This window comes from Scylla paramamosain, chromosome 31 (assembly GCF_035594125.1).
Source record: "Scylla paramamosain isolate STU-SP2022 chromosome 31, ASM3559412v1, whole genome shotgun sequence".
Lineage (NCBI taxonomy): Eukaryota > Metazoa > Arthropoda > Malacostraca > Decapoda > Portunidae > Scylla > Scylla paramamosain.
Genome location: NC_087181.1, coordinates 16,486,500 through 16,506,499, shown reverse-complemented (window position 1 = coordinate 16,506,499; position 20,000 = coordinate 16,486,500). Strand labels below are relative to the sequence as shown.

Below are 20,000 nucleotides of genomic sequence, written 5' to 3'. Positions count from 1 at the left end.
AAAAAATGGGCCTGGGCTTGGAAGTGAAAGTTAGAGCAACCTAATCGCACAAGACAGTAATAGGAGACAGAAGATTAGATGGACAGTTACATTAATAGTAAATGCAATTCAGGATAATAAAATGAGGCAAGACAATAGACTGACATACATGATAACAGGAAAGCAACCCAAGAGAGTAAGAGAAGACTGGACAAAAAAAAATTTCAAAACATGACTGCAATTAAAAAAAGTGATACAAGAGATAACAGATGGATAGATCGAGTAATAGAAGAGAGGTTAGATAGAGAACTAGATGAGATATGAAGTGTTGGTGAAATGGCCTGGAGTAGACAGGCAATAGAGAGCAGTGAATGAAGGTAGATGGAAGCATTTGGCAGTGGAATAATAGATGGGACAATGGAGCTAAGAGTGTGAATGATTGTGTGAGTATGTGGTGCTTTGTCTGGATTGCCTTGTGTGGATTACTAGCCTGATATATAGATAGATTGAGTCATGGAGCCTAATATTGCTTTTACTAGGAAGGATTGTATATTAGTTATGTGTTTGGGACCAGGAAACATGAAACATAAGAGTGAAAGCTTTGAAATCTTGAGATTAAAAAGCACTTGATAAAGTAACAACACATTAAACACACAAAAAAATAGGAATAAAATAGCAACACAACAAACACTCACCACTTTGGTCTGGAACTGGTTGTGCGCCAAGGCTTCACTGAGAGAGTGCTGGCCCCCAACATACACACCAGCCAGGGTGGATGCACACGGCTCACAGTAGAACGTGGACTCGCCAAGGTCTGTGAGTGCTGACACTGTGAGGGTGTAGATGGAGGAAGCGTAGCCGTCCAGATTACAGTTGTCGGACATTATGCCCCCGTTACCTGATGCCCACACATATATGGTGCCCCGGCCCCCTCGACCCTGCGGGAATAATTTGCTGTTGATGTACTCTACAGATAAAGCAGCAGATCATTGAATGTGTCACCAGTGAAAGTGGTTGTGTGTGTGTGTGTGTGTGTGTGTGTGTGTATAAAAAAGCATATATACATTTAAAAAAAAAGCTATTAATTGGTACTAAGAAGGAATATTACAAGCATGATACATGTAATCCTGTCAGTCAGTGTGTCATTGAAATGCATCACTACTGAAAGTGGTTCTGTATATGTTTGTGTGTACATATAAAAAAATATATACATGAATTTAAAGAAAACTCATTATTTGGCTCTATGAATGGGACATTGCAAGCATGGCATAGTTCTGTAAGTCTACAAATGGGTGAATATAAATAAGCAAGCACAATCTGGATACATGGTGTGCTGTGTCACACTCACAGCCTGCCTAGGATCCTTTGAGGCTGTAAGTAGATGATAAATACAGCACTTACAACACATTTTGTAATCCCATTAATTATAACACAGCATTGTAATGGCTCTGCTTTGTTACCAACTATTAACAACATGAAATATATTTTACAGCCACCTCCAGTCATTAAACTGGAAATAAATTGGAAAATCTATTTTTTTAATTCCCTTCTTCCTTGTACATACTTATAAAAATTTCATGCATTACTTCTAGTGCACTTAATTGTTTTGTATTGCAGTGAAAGGGTTAATTTGTACTGGTCTAATGTGCTTACCTTCTGTGTTAAGCTTTTCAATGCAAAAGTCAACAACAACAACAGTAACATATCATCAGAGGAGTTGAGACTGAGGGAAGATGCATATTTCATAACACAGTTTAAGCTTTATCATTTTTTCAACCTGTACTGATCTAATATTCCTTTACCATCCAGTATCCAGGAGCACAAGTCTGACCTGCACCACCTCACAAGCCTGGCCTGCATGACCCCACAAGTCTGACCTGCATGACCCCACAAATCTGACCTGCATGACCCCATACAGCAGTGCCAAGTTGGCCAGCCTGCCGGGACCCTCCACATGGACCCCATCGTCTTTGGGTCCCCATGAGGCGCTGAACACGGCCACCTCACCCACGTATCTGGACAGTGCTGTCGCCTCCTGCACATCTGTCACTGTGCCATCTACAATGCGCACACCTGAACCCAACACAGGTGAGGGAAGCAGGTTATTGACAGGTTACATGGATTAGTGACAGGTAATGTGGATGTGAACAGGTTATACAGATATTGGCAGGTTATATACAGTGCCATCCACAATATAGATGCCTGACCCTGACATTGGTGAGGGAAGCAGGTTACTGACAGGTTAAACATACATGTGACAGGTTATATAGATCAATAACAGGTTATACAGATATTGACAGGTTATTCACTTTCCTGTTCACAATACACATGCTTGGACCCAACACAGGTGAGGGAAACAGGTTATCAAGTTAGACAAGTTATTGATAGGTTATATAGAGTCCCATTCACAATATGCACTCTTGTACCCAACACAGGTGAGAGAAATGGGTTACTGACAAGTTATACTCTAGATTTGGTTCATCTTTTGGGCTTTTTTTTTTTTTTTGCAGGAGACTGTTGCAACACCTCTCCTTTATCATGGGGATTAAAGAAAATGGGATCTTTAACCATCCTAACTGTAAATAGAGCATGCTGTGACAGAACATGAATAAATTACATCTGGAGCAGTTCCCAATCTTCAGCTCTCATTTACTCAAAACTAAAAAAAAACTTAAGCCTCTTCTATATACAACGTGTTATTTATTCTGCACTGTGACCCACCTCCTACTTTAGCATTGTAGGCCACCCCCACTCCACACACACCATTGTTGGCCACAGCCGCCACCACCCCAGCGCAGTAGGTACCGTGGGAGTTAGAGTACTTGGGAGGGTCCAGCCTTGGGGATGGGTCATTCTCAGGTTGTCCATCATGCACCACGGAGTAGCTCACTGCTGGGTTCTGGGGGGGGGAGGGCAGGGAGACATCAATTATTTCACAAATGAGGAATTATTTCACAAATGAGGGAGTGAGGAATATTGTATTGTGAGAGACTTGGCATGGAATCAGCACTTTAGTAACCACATCCTGTCACTCACATAGTTGGCAGCGAGGTCAGCATTGGTGGTCTGGAAGCCATCATCCAAGATGCTGAGGGTCACGCCTTGCCCTGTGTAGCCCTGCCGCCACGCCCCCGTCACATTGAGGTCACAGCCTGCATGACCTAGCTGACCTGTGTTGTGCTGGAAAGAGGTCAGTTTTAAGCCAATATATTATGATTGGTTAGTTGTAGTCCTTTCTATGCATCTCTCTATTTAATGTTTTCATCTTGTTATTTTCCGTATATTTTTTCTATTTATGTATTTGACAGAAGGGTCTCCTATTTATTCCCATCTCTGCATCTCTTCCTCACATGTTTTAGTCCTTTCTCAGCTCTCATATCTCTTTCCTGCACACTCCAGCACTCTATCGATTTACTATATTTTATGTAAGGTTTTAGTATCATTGCGTATCTGTCAGTGTATTAAAAAGAATGCAATTATTTAATTTAAACTATATAATAGTAATATTTAGTGGAAATGTTAAGACATGTTCATTTTGTGGCTGTACAGCATATCAAATGTGGTGTTACAAGGAGTAATGTACATAATTCTAGTGGTTTCTGTGTAATGAATCAAGTTAGTCATAAGTTTAGTTTTAGTTATAGTAATAAAGTTCTGTAGTACTTACGGTTAAAGTTAAAATGTTTTGTAATGGTAATCAGAACTTGCTTTAAATCTTTCACTGCTATGGTTGTCTTTTGGTAACATTCAGAACAGTATAAAAAATATAGTTTGAATGGACAGATAGAGTAACGAGAGGATGAAAGATCAATTTTGTCTTGGCTATAGAACTAATTAACATGTTTTAGTACAAAAAAAAAAAAAAAAAAAAAAAAAAAAATTTGTCTGAAGAGTTGCAGGGGAGTATAGGAAAAGATTATGTAGCAGTAAATAGGTTAAACACATAATTTCCACCCCTCTGAAGAAAGATGAATGTTGAAGGATGATGACGATGATGATGATGATGATGATGAAGGGTGATTGTAACACCTCAGAAGAGTGAATGAAACAGATACCAGTTACTTGTGCCACTCACCAGATACCACTGCACCTTATAGAGAGGATCATTGAACTCTGGAGAGTCTTCATTATTTTTGACCTCTTCTTCATTGCTAGTGGTGAAATTTTGGCTACTTGGGATCTGTTGTTCTGCCATGTCTGTCTTGTCAGTGTGGGGTGGGGAAACACTGCTCAGTAAGCTCTCTTCAACATTATTACCTCCTCTTCTGAAGTTTGAATGTGACTTCTTGGAATTTGAATGTGTCTTCCTCCTTCTGAGTGAGTTGAATTTGCTTGATAGGCCAAGTTCCTCCTCCTCCTGCCATAACCTTATGTGTCTGTATGCTTCCTGTTTTATCTTGTGTGTGCCAACCACGTCTGGTCTACCTCGGGAACTGGTGTGATGGAACCCAGGAATCTGGTGTCGTTTGTCCCGGATGATGGCTCTTTCTTGGTTCACCCACTTGACCTGTTGATGGAGTGCGTGAAATGTAGCATCAAATGAAAAATCATCCTGTGTAAAACTTTAGACTATATTCTTAAACATTTTGATGCTTTACACAACTATTTTTTGTCTCATGGGAAGCTTTGATAGAATATTATTTCCCATGGAGGGTTTAACAGATCTGATGCACAAAAGAACAACATACTGACCCCTTGTTCATTGGCCAGAAGCTGCACCAGGTCAGATGTGGCTCGGCGCACTCTGTGGTGATGGTGGTGGTGATTGATGTTGACTGGTTTGTGTAGGTGGAAGATAGGTGGATCTTTGAATACCTGTAGGTGAATCATATCTCAAAAGGTGCTTGGGAAAATAGAGGTGAGATGGAGTATAGTTTGTATTTCCAGATTTCAACTAGATAACTTTCTTCTTTAGTCAGGATGTGTGAATTGATAGTAGTATTTCAGGATGAGTTTCTGATTCTTCTTTCTCACGCAATTCTTATTCAACACACTTAGTAGTAGAATATTCTGTAGTTGAAGGTAAAGGTTTGTGCTTGAAGGATATGAGCTACACCCAGTGACACATTATTTACTGCTACTTGATCTACTTGATGCTTTTTACTGTACAGAGTATCCTTTGGCTACAGAAAGACTCATAAACTCATCCTGATATATTGCTACCTTTCCATATATTCTGACTACAGAGAAGGACATCTAGTTGAAATCTGGGAATACGTAACTATACTTTCACCTCACGTCCAGTTTTCATAGCATCTTTTTTTCTCCAAAGAAGGCAGTGAGCATTGTCAGGTGGTGTTCTTGCCTAACTGAGTGGAGAGGTGATGCAAGAGACAACCTGTATTGTAGTATGCCCAACAAGGGGATATTTGATGTAACTGCATTTTGGTCTTACTTGCATCATGTACACCTCCAATCATTATACTGGATAGAAATGTGTAATATATTTCCTTGTATGTCTCATGTACATGTATACCAGACTTATCAACTCCATCTATGCATGACAGGACAGTGTATTTGTATGCTTTCTGTATATGCCAAACACATCAACTCCATCTGTGCATGACAGGATAGAGTTTATTTGTATGTCTCCTGTACAAGCTAGACACATTGACTCCATCTATGCATGACAGGACAGAGTGTATTTGTATGCTTTTTGTATATACCAGACACATCAACTCCATCTTTGCATGACAGGACAGAAATTTCAGAGAATGTTTATGATGTACCCACCTGACTGACATAGTGGAGGCTGTACTTTTGAGCAAGTGCCCTGGCCACCTCCTCTCCTCCCTGCACCTCAAGAGCCAGGTGGTTACTCAGCTGGTACTGCCTGTCTGCCTGTGGGTGTTGTTCAGAGTCATTAGGAAACTTCAACCCTTTCACTGTGATATGCAACAATTCACAACACTATGAGCAATGTATGAAATCTTTGTAAGCATCTACAAGGAAAAGAAAAAAGGAAGGAGAATATATTACACAATTTCCAGCCAGTATAATAGTTGAAGGTAGCAACAGAACAAGGAAAAATGTATCATAGTTAATGAGGGAGGGAGGATGCACCAAATAGCAGTGAAAAGGTTAAGAGATTAGATAAATATACAGGGACTGCCATGTGTAGGCTTACTGGCTTCTTGAAGTTTCTATTTTTTCCTTGATGTTCTTATGTGCTCTAATGATGCAGGTGCAGTGAGAAAAGAGTATGTGAGGTGGCTATGGAAGAGGTAGCATCACTCCTATAATAATAATAATAATAATAATAGTAATAATAAAAATGAATGATAATGTCAATAACAACAACAGTAATACTACTACTACTACTACTACTACTACTACTACTACTAATAATAATAATAATAATAATAATAATATTTAATAATAATAATAATGAAAAAATAATAATAATTTTCACTCCTCTCACAAAGGTCGAAGGGAGGCACCATACCTGCGGCAGGTGGGAGGTGAGTACAGCAGCCTTCTTGGGGTCAAGGTGCGGGTCCTCCTGGGTGCTGTGGGCGTGACTGAGGCGCGATACACACACCCACGCCCACACTAACACAGCCCATCCACTCCACATTTTGTCGGCAGAATTCGTTCTTCGCCACCAATTGTTCACCCATCAGGTCATTTCTAAATCAATAGTGATGCTTTTATTAGTACGTGTGTAGTGGATGAGGCATGAACGTAAGTAACTCCTGATAATTGATAACACCTTCCCCACACCTGACTTCCCTGCCACATCAGTGAACTCTAGTGTGTGTTACAATTCTTCAGATTTTTTTTTTTTTTTTTTTGTTTTTTTGCGGTTGAAATGCGCGGTAAGTAAAACAGTCGTGATGAGAGGAAGGCTTTCGTTTTTAGTTTGTGATTTGTTTTTGTCTGGCATGGTGTGAGGTTGCCAGGTTTGGTGATGCTGGCGGGGGTCACGCGTGGTGCTGAATGTCAGGTTTCCGGTCCCCCGTGGCGGCATCAGATGGACGATTAAAGGAATTAGCCCAGAAGGGACAAGAGTGAACTGCGAGGTGTTAAGAGTGAGGGGAGAATGTACAGACGGCTCCCTACTTGAAGCAGTTTTCCTATACCTATTTTTCTAACAAAAGCTCCCTCTGACGTGAATCTTAGGTCGCCTTCCTCTCCCCCTCCACATCCCCCATCCCGTCCCTCTTCTCCACACCCATTCTTTTCATTCCTCCACCCCCCACTCTCTCTCTCTCTCTTTTTCCCAGGACTGTATATACAGTGTAACACACACACATACACACCAAGTGGCAGTTTAAGGGTTAAATCCCAATCATACAGCTTTGTTACTCGTCTCTCATCGGCGCCACACACACACACACACACACACAAACGCCTCAAGTGGCAGTTTAAGGACTCCCGCTCCGTCCTGCCGCGGCTAAAGTAACAATTTCCTGTCACATATCTAGCGTAATTTAGATGGTTTTCCAGGTGTTTCCAGGTGATTTAAAGGCTCGCTGTGTAGCAGAAGGTGAAGTAGGTGGAGTTGGAGGGGAGAAGAGGAACGTGACGGGGAGAGGAGAGGAGGAGGAGGTAAGGAGGATTGGTGGAAAAAAAACTACTTCGGCTCTATATCACGATTTTTCTTTTTTATTAGTGTACTTTGCATTATTTTGATATTTAATTTATTGATAAAAAAGTAAAATAAGTTATAATTTGTAATAAGATCTCGTGTGGCTGTATTTTTGTTTCCCGTTAAAATAACACTTTCGTCATTTTAGAAATTTTCATTTCCTTTAATAGATCGCCTAGGATTGTTTTGCTGTTTGATTTAAGACTTAAAAAATATAAGAAACGTATCCTTAGTGATAATATTCAATGAAATCTAGTCCAACTATTCGTATTTTTATATTCACAATGAGACTGTTGGTAGATCTGAAAAATTATTTTATTTATAGGACGAGGAATTCGTGTGTTCTTTATTTATCTGGAAAGTATAGATTTTTTGCATTCAAAATATGTAATATAATCAAGTCTGGCTGTGTTTTCCATCTCAATGTTTTAAGGGTTTTGTGGACCCGTTCGTAAAATTTAGAGATCGTTTCTTGAATTTTTCTTTATTATTATTCAGGCTGGAAATGTTTTTATATGCCAGATATTTAATAAAGTATTTATCAAGTCAGAATATATAAGGCATTCCAGTCTAGCTCTGTTTTTTCTAGGGGTCGATTTCAAAATGGATTAACGTACGTAAATTAAGTTGTGACGTCATCAGTGACGTCATCACAATACAGGGAGACGGGACGTCCCTCCATTCCAGTCTCATTCCATCAATGTTCGGTGTGTTAGGTAAGCTATATGACACGTCAGAATATATAGCGCAGTGCAGTCTAGGCGTCTTTCTTTTCGTGAGTTTAAAAATGAAATTCCGTATATAAAAATAAGGATAGAAATGGATATTTTTCCTGCCGTCCTCCCTGCCTGTACGTCAATATTTAGTTAAACGTATGTGTTTTTCTAGACTCAGATGTAAAAAAAAGCCAGAATTATCCAAGAAAACAGACAAATAACCCCAAAAATGTGAATGATGACACTCATGTCTACTGGGAATTGTTACGATGATAAGACCGGCTGCCTTTCACGGCAACAGTCACAGGAGTATGGGAAACATTAAACGCACTTGTGTGTGTGTGTGTGTGTGTGTGTGTGTGTGTGTGTGTTTCCACCCGTCTTTATGTATTTATTATTTTATATGGGCACCACTGGGTGTGATGGCAGGTGCCCCTGCCTTGCCGCAGTCTGCTGTGACGTGCAACCAACCTTTGTGGTAAGGGTCTGGAGTTGAGTGTGCGTGTGTTTGTGTCTTTTTGTGTGTGTATGTGTGTCTGTGTATGTGTATGTTATGCAGGCATGTGTGTGTGTGTGTGTGTGTGTGTGTGTGTGTGTGTGTGTGTGTGTGTGTGTGTGTGTGTGTATTATACTGTATAATTATACGGGGCAGGGGTTGGAGGGGCCTGACGGAGCTTGGCTGGGATGGGCAGGTCGATGCGCGAAGGATACCGTGGTGTGGTGGTGTGGTGTTGTGTGGTATGGTGATGTGTGGTATGGTTTTGTGTGGTATGGTATGGTGTGTGGTGTTGGTGTTGGTGATGATAGTGATGGTGGTGGCTTGGTGTGGTATGATTTGGTGGTATATGATCGTGTCTGGTGGTGTGGTGGTGTCATGTGGTGTGGTATGGTATAATATGGTGGTGTGGTGTGGTGTTAATACTGCACTCCCACAAGTTTAACTGATGTGTGTGTTGTGTGTGCCTATGTGTGTGTGTATGTATGTATGTAGCGCGGATCAGAGACGAGTAACAAAGCTGTATAATTGGGGCTTAACCTTTAAACTGCCACTTGGTGTGTGTAGTGTTTACCTATTAAAATCCTTTGAGTTCACATGTCACTTTAGCTCAAAATAAGGGTAGGAAGGCTGCTTCATCAAGTGGGGAGCTGTTTGTACCTATAGATCGTTCTCTGCAAGCGCGGCTGTAATGCGTTAGGTTTTGTTTATAATACAGCTCTGTTATAGAGAAGCATCGATAATTACAAAAACATGCATAATTTATGAGCCATTTCGAAAACTATATGATGTTTCTTCGTGAACGATCCATGCGCTTATTGGTGAATGAGCCATTTGAAGCAGTATACATAGCGCCTATTCATGACCTCTTGTCTCGCGCAGAGGGTACAGGATCGCCATCTCATTCGCACATAAGGTTGGGGCGGCTAAGGGCTCTCCTGTCACACTAAAATGATGCTCCTCCGTCCAGGTTGCAAGAATGATGACGAAATTTGTATTCTTAATTGGTGACTGGCACGTTCAGTGGATCTTTCATTATGCCTTTTTGTTGTCGTAGGCCAGGGATTCTCAACCTTTTCCCCATCATTAACCCTCTTGGCTTAGTGTATTTCGCCATTTATCTCCTTACTTCCAAAAAAAAAAAAAAATCATAGCCATTCCTCTCTCTTTCACACACACATACACACACACACACACACACACACACATTCTTAACATTCTCTCTCTCTCTCTCTCTCTCTCTCTCTCTCTCTCTCTCTCTCTCTCTCTCTCTCTCTCTCTCTCTCTCTCTCTCTCTCTCTCTCTCTCTCTCTCTCCTCAACTGTCACTGATAAAGACGTTTATATCACTTATAGTCATGTGGCTGGTATGAACCCTTTATCTCTCTTAATTTTGCAATTGTCGGTCATGAAGATTGGTAGCAAATCATTTCTTTTTGCTGGGAAGGAGCTCGGCAGTGTCAGCTAACTGTTAAATCTTAATCTGTCTATCTATGAACAATATTCTGAAACACTTCTAGTCGCACTTCCGCCACATTTAAAATACCCTACTTGAAGTGACACGGGTTTTTATCGTTCCTGTGATAGATTAACAAGATTTCTACTTTATTAACTGGAGAAACTCTTGAGAACCTGGTTAGTCATCTCTGTGACCTTTAAAAATAGTCTTGGTGAGAATACTAAGCGTTACTATGTATATGAATATCAGGCCGGCAATGCTACACGGGGTGGCCCAGACAAAGCACCCCACACTCATGCACACATCATGCACACACTCATGCACACATCATGCACACACTCATGCACACATCATGCACACACTCATGCACACATCATGCACACACTCATGCACACATCATGCACACACTCATGCACACATCATGCACACATCATTCACACACTCATGCTCACATCATGCACATATCATTCACACACTCATGCACACATCATTCACACACACATGCACACATCATTCACACACACTCATGCACACATCATTCACACACTTACCGTCGGCCTGTGGTGGAAAGGGAAAGTCTCATTGACCACCTTACTACATGCATGAAGCAAACCACTGCATGTCGGAAGTTAACAAGTAATAGTGATAAATGGTACATAGTTGTTGATGAACTAAAACTACAGCAGAGGTATTCATGGTATAAGACTTATCACTTCATTTAAACATTGGTGCCCATTCAGGTATATAAAGAGGAAAAAAAAAAAAAAAAAAAAACACTTGCTAAATGTTAACAAGTAATAGAGTAGTTGTTACCGATGAAACCGTCTGCAGTACAGGTACTCATTTAAATACGTATGCTTATTCATGTATAGAAAGATAAGGGGAAACAACAACAAGAACAACAACAACAACAACAATCATCTTCATTCAGGCATATAAAGAGGAGTATGAAAGACAGACAATTCTACAACACTATAAAGAGGAGCATGGAGAAACACTTACGTTCATTCTGACAAAGAGGAACATAAAAATAAAAAGCCTCATTTTCATTCAGGCATATAAAGAGGAATATGAAAAAAAACCCTTGTTCGATCTGATTCAGAGGAATATGGAAAACACCAATGTTCATTCTGACAAATAGGAGCATGATAAAGCACCCATCTTCACTCAGGCAGAGAAATATTACCTGTATCCTGAAACACAATGCTTTTTTTTTCACCACGATTATATTCAAAGGCCACAGAGATGATAAGCCAGTTCTCAGGATTTTCTCTTGTTAATAATGTAGAAATATAAAAAGTATAAAAACACCCATAAAAAACTGTGTTACTTCAATTAGAGCCTTTTAAAAGTAATCGTGGTTATTTTCAAAAGGCTCTTGTTGAAGTTACACGGATGTTTCAGTGTACGCTTCAGTGAAAGGCAGGCATTTCTACTTTACCATGGTCATACTTGAAAATGCATTTTTTTTCTTTTAAAGGAGTGTTAACTGTATTCTCTCTCTCTCTCTCTCTCTCTCTCTCTCTCTCTCTCTCTCTCTCTCTCTCTCTCTCTCTCTCTCTCTCTCTCTTAAATCAATCTGTCAGTGTCTGAACCTCGAATACTCACTGGCGGATGGCAGTAAGTATATGTGGCCGGCGATGCACAGAACCGTAGAGCCGTACACTCCCTCACGCGTCCGGAAGAAAACTAATATACTTGAAGCTGGAATGTGAAGCGTGCCAGTGTGTTATGATAAGACATTCACGTTCTGGCTCCTGTTATCATGTGCTCTTTGATGCTGCAATGAGTGGTGTTTCAACCAGTACCCTACATGCTGCTTCACTATATGGGAAAATTAGGTTATCCTGTGAACTTTGACCTTTCTACTCATAATCTGTAAGAGATGACATTAAGCTTAGTGTCAGGACGTGCTGCTGTGAGGATATCGTGAATATGAGCTTGGGTATGGGGGAAAGTAAGGTTTTCTAAAGTTATCATGTAAACTTTTCACTTACACTTATAATCTGCAAGAAATAATGTTAAATCTAGTTTCTGAATGTGCTGCTGTGAATATAAGCATGAATATATGGAGAAGTCAGGTAATAATGTAATCTCTTCACTTTCATTTACGTATAATCTGCAAGAAATAAATGTTAAATCTAGTTTCTGAATACGTGCTACTGGAAGGACATTGTGGTGCATGTGAAGGAAAGTGTCTTAGAAATTAATACTTTATTCCTACGCGTCCTCAGAAGAATATTGCCGTGGAACTAGTTGAGAAGAAAACAACACTCATTCCTCAGCCTGCGTTCCCTTGACCGCCTGCCTCCGTACCTGCTCCTGTTACCTGTACAGTGTCATGAAGGGAATGGGTTTAATAACTTCATCCTTATCTGAAATATTCTCCGTGAGTTGAGTTATGGATGTAAAAGTGTGCTAGTATAGTGTTAGGTTAGGTTAGGTTTTGTGTGTTTAGGTGACAGCAGGGAGAGGAGGAAGTGGTGGTGGTGGTGGCGTGACAGGAGGGAGGCGAGATAAGATTAGCACATCCGCTCTGAGGTGTGTGTGTGTGTGTGTGTGTGTGTGATATATCCCGTGACATGGTGGTGTTATCAGGCCAGTTGAGCGCCAGGCTGTACCGGATTCACACGCATGCCAGTTAAATAGTTTTACATGAAGTTCTGAAGCCAAAACAAAGTAAAATTGGCGAAGTAAAGAAACAGATAAATTAAATAAAGTAAAACAAAAAATAAGTAAGTAAATAAATTGAAATATAGGTAAATAAATGTTATATACTTGCAGGGTATTTTTATTTATTTATTTTATTTACTTATTTTATTTATCTATTTTTCGGACAGGGAGGTGTTTCTCTTTTGGGGAGTGGAATAATTATGTTTTTGGGAGGGCACCTTTATTTATTTATTTACCATTATTAGTTTTGAGGGAAACATTTTCTTTTCCTTTCGTTTTTTTTTTTTTTTTTTTTTTTGGCCGGGGGAGGTATTTCTGTTTAGTGTGCTGGATAGTTTTATGGTTCTGGGAGAGCACCTTTATTTATTTATTTACTATCATTATTATTTTCGAGGGAAGTTTGTCTTTTCCTTTCGTTTCATCTTTTCAAATGTCTCTCTCTCAACAAGTGGCGCCATATGACCCTGTTATTGCAGCGCCACCACGCCACTCAGTCACTCCAGGATACTCAGAAGACAATATATTTTTTATTCAGGTATTTATTTACAAAAAAGATCTTAATAATATGGTACAACTTAACAATATACAACAGAGGAGTAGATATAAAGGAGACGAGGAATTTTGGAACAAGGGAATAACAATTTGAGAACCAGAATTTCACCAGTTTTAAGGGGGAGAAGGGAAGAGAGATGCCATTAGTTACTGTGGAAGTGAACATGAACATCTGGCAAATTCCTTGACTCTTGACGTAACAGGGAAGTTGTGAGACCTAAATATCTGGCAGGTTTTCTTAATGTTTCACGTAACGGAAGGTCATGGGTTCTAAATATCTGGAAAATTTTTAGACACTTCGAACAACAGGGAAATCGTGGGGTTCTGATTATCTGGAGAATGTCTTGATACCCTTGACGTGACAGGGAAGTCGTGGGGCCTTAAATTACATAAAAAAAGGGAGCGTTGTTGCTTGTACCGTAGCTTAGAGGCCCAGACCGCGGAGTGTTTTCAGATCCAGGTCGCCGTAATAGTCCTCGCTGGAAAGAGAAAAGAAAACGCAAATGAGCAAGAGAAAGAAAATGGTGTATAGAAGCTTATAAGAAAGAATATTTCCACAAGAAGCATGATCAGATGACGGTAAATGAACACTAATTAAAGAAAATGGTCCGTTGAAGCTTACAGAGGAAATATTTAAACAAGAACCATAATAAAATGACGGTAAAGGAAATTATGGTTAGAAGATTGTGCGAGGTATTTCCACAAAACCTTAATAAACTGACGATTCCGTAAAAGAAACAACGACGATACATCATGTTTGTGGTGCAATAATTTCACTGAGAAAGATTACACTGTCTTTGTAAACATTGCCGTCTCCGCTGGGCATCGTGTGTTGATGGAGTGGAGCCTTGTAAACGAAAAGACGAATATAAAAGATAAAACACATTGTGAAGTTTTCAAGGCAAGCACGTTAACACTTTACGACTGTCGTTGACATGTTAATAACCATCTATAAGTGAAACCTTTTAAAATCAAGGCAAAAAGTGGGATGCAGTTAATTACTTAAGGAGATTTCCATACAAGTTAGGGAGGAAGGGAGAGAAGGGAGTGCAGTGGCGGAAAATGCACCAACTGGGTATCATCTGAGGTGGAAGGGAAGACTGGGACACTAAGACTAGGGCGGAGTGAGTGCATGCAGCAGAACAAGACTCGTGCATGATCCTTAAGGGAACGTGCAGGAAGTGGGGAGTGAGTAGAACAGAAGTGACTCGTGAAATAGAACGCCTTTTTTTTTTTTTTTTTTTTTTTTCTGCTTGCAACTGGTAGTGGTGGTGGTGGTGGTGGTGTTGGTGGTGTTGGGACGCGATCCTTGTCGTCACCTGAGCGAATGTGGCGAGCAATGACAGAAGACCGCACCTGCAGGACTGTTTAAGCTGGGAGGACTACAGGGGCTTCCTCAGGGTTGACGATGCGGGGGCGGGGGTTGGCCACTTCCCCTCCTCCTGCCAAAAACACCTGGCTCCTCTTGAGTGCCTCCAGATCCAGGTCACCATAGTAGTCCTCGCTAAAGGGAGGTCAGTCGAGGTCAGATGCAGGACAGGTTGTTAGGGGAGGGTGGGAGGGAGGGCGTGGTGACTTAGCATGCAAGGGACAGTGACATGCTGAGTTGTGACCTGTTGTGACCTCGTGTCCAGTAAGATGATGGGATTAGATTGTTTCATTAAGAGACTGCCGCATGTAGGTCTGATGGCTTCTTGCAGCTTCCCTTATGTTTTTAAAGACTGTTGTTGTTTGTTTGCTTGTCTTAGGCAGTTAGATATGTATTATTATTATTTTTATTTATCTATTTATTGATTTTATCTTTACTATCGCCAAGATGTAACTTATGTGGCATTCAGGTGAACCTAAGGCCTTCTCCTTACTAAACGCGAGGTTGTAATGCAGACAGGTGTTTTGAGTATTACTAATAGAATGGATAAGGAAGACTAGTAAAATAAATAAGAATCTAGTTAGAGAGGTTAAAATATTATGTACATCTATACCTTTAGAGTAAGTTAACTATGATGTACTGAAGGTGTAGTAGTGAGGAGGAGGAGGAGGACGTGGTGTTGAGGGAGTGTAGAGTTTGTTATCAAAAGAACCACATGCTGTTATGATTATACGTACATTAATCAATACAGACAGACAGACAGATAGACGATAGAGACGGAAACCCAGAGGAGCTGAATGTCCCGGGAATGAAGAATGATTCACGCACTACACACACACACACACACACACACACAAAAAAAAAAAAAAAGTCAGACTTCACATTCTCTATCTCTCTCTCTCTCTCTCTCTCTCTCTCTCTCTCTCTCTCTCTCTCTCTCTCTCTCTCTCTCTCTCTCTCTCTCTCTCTCCAACACTCACCATCCGGGCACCAGTTCGGGGTCTGTACACTGTCCCAGGCCCTCCAGCGCGCCGATCTGGAATACAGTACCGATGGGGCAGCCGTACTCCCGCGCCACGCCGTCCAGACACACGAAATACTGGCGGCAGTCCTCGGAGTGTGGGTGACGGGAGAAAGATCCAGTGGCAGTCAGCTCACCAGGGGCAGGGCACACGACGCCTTGGGTCTGGAGGGCTGTTGGGGGAGGAGGGTGTTAGTGTAGGTGTTGGTGTAGGGTATTGGAGTGTGTGTGTGTGTGTGTGTTAGAGGGACACTGGTTTAAGGGTACAAAACTCAGAAGGGCCCCCAATCTCTAAAGGGAAGGTCCAAACGGATTACGCAAAAATTGAAGTGTCTTGTAAAACTCTATTTTCAAAGAATTTAGGTCATAGGTAGGAGGAATACTTCAGCAGGCAGGGAGTTTCAGAGTTTACCAGTGTGTTTGTATGCTTAGGAAAACTCACATTGCTGGGCCTTGCATTCTGGGATGTGGTCCATCCAGTTGCACACGCGGGACTTCCTGTCGTAGGCGAGGCCGGAGCCACACTGGTAGCGGGAGGCCTCACCGTCCCAGCAGGACCAGAACACGGCGCAGTCCTCCTCGTCGGGGAAGATGCCGTACAGGTAGGGGCAGTGGGGGGTGGAGATCGGGGGCTCTGCGGGGGACAGGCAAGCTACAGCGACGGGATTTGGCAGGGAGGGTTTGGTCTTTATATCCACGTGTATCTCAGTGATCTCAGTGTATGGGCACGCTTTGTTGTGTGTGTTAGGTTGCTAGGTTGTTGTCATGCATTTGAGGGAACGCTAGTCTAGTCATGCAAAGAAAACCAGGTGAGGGAGGGACAGGGGTGGTGGTTGTACAGTGGGGTCAGGGGGCCGACATCCTACCCAGGTCCGGGCGGCCTTCACAGTCCACCACGAATTTGTAGTTGCAGTCCTCGCGGGTGTCATTGCTGGTGTCAAAGGCGAGGCCGTTCCCGCACAGACGGAACTCCGGCACCCCGTCCACGCAGCTCCAGTAGGCGTCACACTGCCGCTCGTGGGGGAAGAAACCGTACTCCCTCGGGCACAGGAAGTCTTCGTACACGTAGTCTTCCTGGGCCTTGCCTGTGCACCGTGTATTAGTGAGTGAGTGGAGGTGTGGGTGGCGGAGTACATTGGGTGGTGGGAGGAGTGAAGGGTGCAAGGGAGGTAGTACAGTACAGTAGTGGTGCAGGAAGAGCAGGGAGAGGTGAGAGAGGGTAGCATGTTTTTAGGTGTGAGTGCCGTGATCTCCGCTGCTGGATCAGGTTCCTGGTGGTGTGACCTGTGCCCTGTGCATGTGTTAAGGTTAGGAAAGAGTCATACCGTCTGCCCCCTGCCGCGGCCCCCACCGCAGGCAGGGGGGCGTGGGAAAAGTGCCCAAAGAGTACACGTGACGGGAGAGAGACGTGCCAGACAGGTGTGGTGAGATGAACATGCACGCTAATTCTCTAAGAGACTCCACACTAGTGAGTAAACCGCGTGTTTATCCCGATCACCGAGTAAATGTGTGTACGTCTAGCCGTGTACATGTGGCCGTGTGCGTGTGGCCCTGTACAAGTGGTGGCCGTGGCGGCGTGTGGTGGCGGGCGCGGGCCTACCAAGCTCGGGCCGCCCTGTGCAGTCCACGTTGTGCCTGTAGTCGCAGTTCTCCTTCAGGAACTCGGTGTCGGTATTGTCGAAGGCGAGGCCGTTGCCGCAGGTCATGAGGGTGGCCACCCCTCCCTCGCAGGCGTAGTACTTATCGCAGGCTGTGTCGTGCGGGTAGTAACCAAACTCGTGTGGGCACTGCCAGTTCCCGCTACCCTCTGGCGACACGAAGGACTGCTGAGCCCCTACAGCGACAGCAGGAAGGGAGGAGGCTCAGGTTAGCATACACACACACACTCAGGCACAAACATACACTGGAACATATTTAAAGCAGATGATGAATGGCTTTAGCTACTCATGCTGACGCCAAGCTAAGCGTCATCTGCAAGGGAAGGGGATCATGCTGGGCTGGGGAGAGGAAATGAATGATTGAATGAATAAAGCTTTGAGCCGCAACGAGGTCATGGCGTCGAGAGGAAAGAGCCGGGAAGGACTGCGTCACAAGGGGCGGGTGGAATGTCCTTCAGATCCTGCATATCCTTCCCCCTGCTCACCTTGCCCTGTCCTTCTTGTCCTGGCGGTATTGTCTTCATACCTGTCTAGGGGGGGTGGGTGGGGGATGTCCGTGTGTGTGGTGTGTGTGTGTGTCAGTGTGTCAGTCTATGGGGAAATCATTGTGTGGTTAAGTGTATGTGGGTCCGTCTGTTCACGTGGTTGGCAGTAATGATGGGTGTTAGTGAGGCTGGCAGCGTGTGGCGGTGAATGGCGCGGCAGAGTCGAGATATTTAAATAATCTCCAGTAATATGACGATTTCCGATCTTCATAAATTGATCTATTGCCAGTCGGAATAGTTTAAATAATGATATAGTATAGTAGATGAGTAACTTGAGATATCTCGTCTATTTAATGCAAAACTATCGTACGTACTGATGTCTACTGAAGCATGAAATTGACAGAGTATTGAAGGAGTTAAGGCAATTTGCTGCGGATGGATGAGTAGATCGATTTGACGTTATATATGGCAGGTTTATATTTTCTCTCCACTTTCATTTCGTGAAGTTAATAGGTTTTCTCTTTCTTTTAGTCTAATTATTTATGTTATACTAGTTTCTTCATGTTTTATCGCCTTTCTTTTGCTCAGTAATTGTATATGATCGTCAGTTTCATCTCAGCTTTCTATTGTTAGATTAATGCTCCGTTCTTTCTCTCTCCGTTAGTTCAATAATGTTTATGATTCAATTGTCTTTTCTTCCTTTCTTTCAATCTTGTATGATCTCAAGGCTCACTTTCTATTGTTAACTCTTGAAAGCTCAGTTGTAAATGAAATTAATGGTAGAAAACAAATAGAAACGATGTATAAACATATAAATAACATGGGTTCCGTTATTTGGGTTTTCTTAATTACATAGCGAACAATGACACACATTCATCATCTTAAGAAAGGCTGAAGAGCGGCACCAGATGGCAGCACACTCGCTCGCCAGGTTACATGCGCAGATCACCGCCAGCCCGCCACACGCGCGTCTGTTCTGTTTTCGGCAGCGTGGCGGGGAAAGTGGCGGCATTATTATCGCTAAGTATGATTAGTGTTTCCAGTTTAGCAGTCTTTCGGCGGGGGAGGATTGTATGGCTAAATGTTTTGTGTTTAGTTAAATTAATGCAGTTATATTAAAAACTATCTATTACTTCAACATATCTGCTAAATAATTATGTAAGTAAATGTTTAGTGTTCAGTGAAAAAGAGTTAATAGGAAAAAATCTAGTACTTTAGCATTCAATTTTTTTCATTTTTCTAAAGCAACATAATACTGAATTTTATTTGGCAACACTGACTGCTTGATAGAAAACGGAGCTGGAAAAGAAATCGAACCGTACTCTGAAGCTTTTGTGTCTCATCTTGACTACTCTTAACAGTCTCGAGTCTAGTGGAAGTCAGTAGGATTTGCAAAACTTCCATGATTCTAGCGATAATTTAACAAGACCAGTGAAAAAAAAGAGGAAAAGAAAAAAAAAACGACAACACGAGTATAATAATCAGCGGTCTTCATAAAAAAGAAAAGAAGAAAAAAACAGTTGCTGGAAACCCAGACATTAAGCCAGCGAGGTAAAAAAAAAACAAAACAAAAAAAAAACAAAGGAAGGAAGTCATGTGTTAGTGCTCTGAGTGTTTGCGCTAGTGGGCGGAGCTGGGATGGGCTGGGCAAGGTCAATTCGTATCAATTATGCAAGATGCGTAAAAAACAGTAAATAAAAAGAAGTATTAGTGAGGGTTACAGGCAGCAAGGTCACGTTTAATTGTTGGTCTGTTTTTATATGAAGCTTGCATGGAGACAGTTTGGGTGTTAGCTTGTTGGTCCGTGAAGATTACAGTGTGGGAAATCGAGTTTTCAAGAGGAGGTGAACAGGGACGGGAAGACGAAGAAGAGGAGAGAAGGAGCAGGAGGACGACGAGAAGTAAGGGGTAGGAGAGAACGAAAAAGAGGTGAGGAAGAGGAGGAGTTAAGGCAAGATGGGACAAAGAAGAGGTGATTAGGAGGAGGAGGAGGAGTAGGACG

At 42.1% G+C, this 20,000-nt stretch overlaps 2 protein-coding genes and 1 long non-coding RNA gene across 9 annotated transcripts in view; 1 reads left to right on the top strand and 2 right to left on the bottom strand.

The window, feature by feature from the left end:
• LOC135088727 (uncharacterized) overlaps positions 1-2,614 on the top strand; it is a 5,703-nt gene extending 3,089 nt beyond the window's left edge. The window contains exons 4-5 of the long non-coding RNA XR_010261095.1: positions 1,789-2,067; positions 2,490-2,614. This is a non-coding gene — a long non-coding RNA (uncharacterized LOC135088727). The remainder of the gene's footprint in view (positions 1-1,788; positions 2,068-2,489) is intronic.
• LOC135088721 (furin-like protease kpc-1) overlaps positions 1-12,041 on the bottom strand; it is a 17,647-nt gene extending 5,606 nt beyond the window's left edge. Inside the window, exons 1-9 of one of the 2 annotated variants that reach the window (XM_063983689.1) lie at positions 11,849-12,041; positions 6,425-6,609; positions 5,713-5,820; positions 4,672-4,794; positions 4,055-4,486; positions 3,016-3,159; positions 2,743-2,878; positions 1,880-2,052; positions 675-917 (exon numbers count right to left, since the gene is read on the bottom strand). In XM_063983689.1, coding sequence (XP_063839759.1) covers positions 675-917; positions 1,880-2,052; positions 2,743-2,878; positions 3,016-3,159; positions 4,055-4,486; positions 4,672-4,794; positions 5,713-5,820; positions 6,425-6,556 — 1,491 coding nt within the window. In that variant the 5' untranslated portion in view covers positions 6,557-6,609; positions 11,849-12,041. Of the gene's footprint in view, positions 1-674; positions 918-1,879; positions 2,053-2,700; positions 2,879-3,015; positions 3,160-4,054; positions 4,487-4,671; positions 4,795-5,712; positions 5,821-6,424; positions 6,610-11,848 lie in introns of both variants that reach the window. The other variant, XM_063983688.1, reaches the window with a different exon arrangement.
• A 1,027-nt stretch (positions 12,042-13,068) lies between these two features.
• The window catches only part of LOC135088726 (protein obstructor-E-like), a 21,985-nt gene continuing 15,053 nt past the window's right edge, over positions 13,069-20,000 (bottom strand). Inside the window, exons 2-6 of one of the 6 annotated variants that reach the window (XM_063983695.1) lie at positions 17,456-17,689; positions 16,298-16,489; positions 15,815-16,028; positions 14,785-14,969; positions 13,069-13,944 (exon numbers count right to left, since the gene is read on the bottom strand). In XM_063983695.1, coding sequence (XP_063839765.1) covers positions 14,834-14,969; positions 15,815-16,028; positions 16,298-16,489; positions 17,456-17,689 — 776 coding nt within the window. In that variant the 3' untranslated portion in view covers positions 13,069-13,944; positions 14,785-14,833. Of the gene's footprint in view, positions 13,945-14,784; positions 14,970-15,814; positions 16,029-16,297; positions 16,490-16,721; positions 16,941-17,455; positions 17,690-20,000 lie in introns of all 6 variants that reach the window. The other 5 variants (XM_063983694.1, XM_063983697.1, XM_063983696.1 and 2 more) reach the window with 5 other exon arrangements.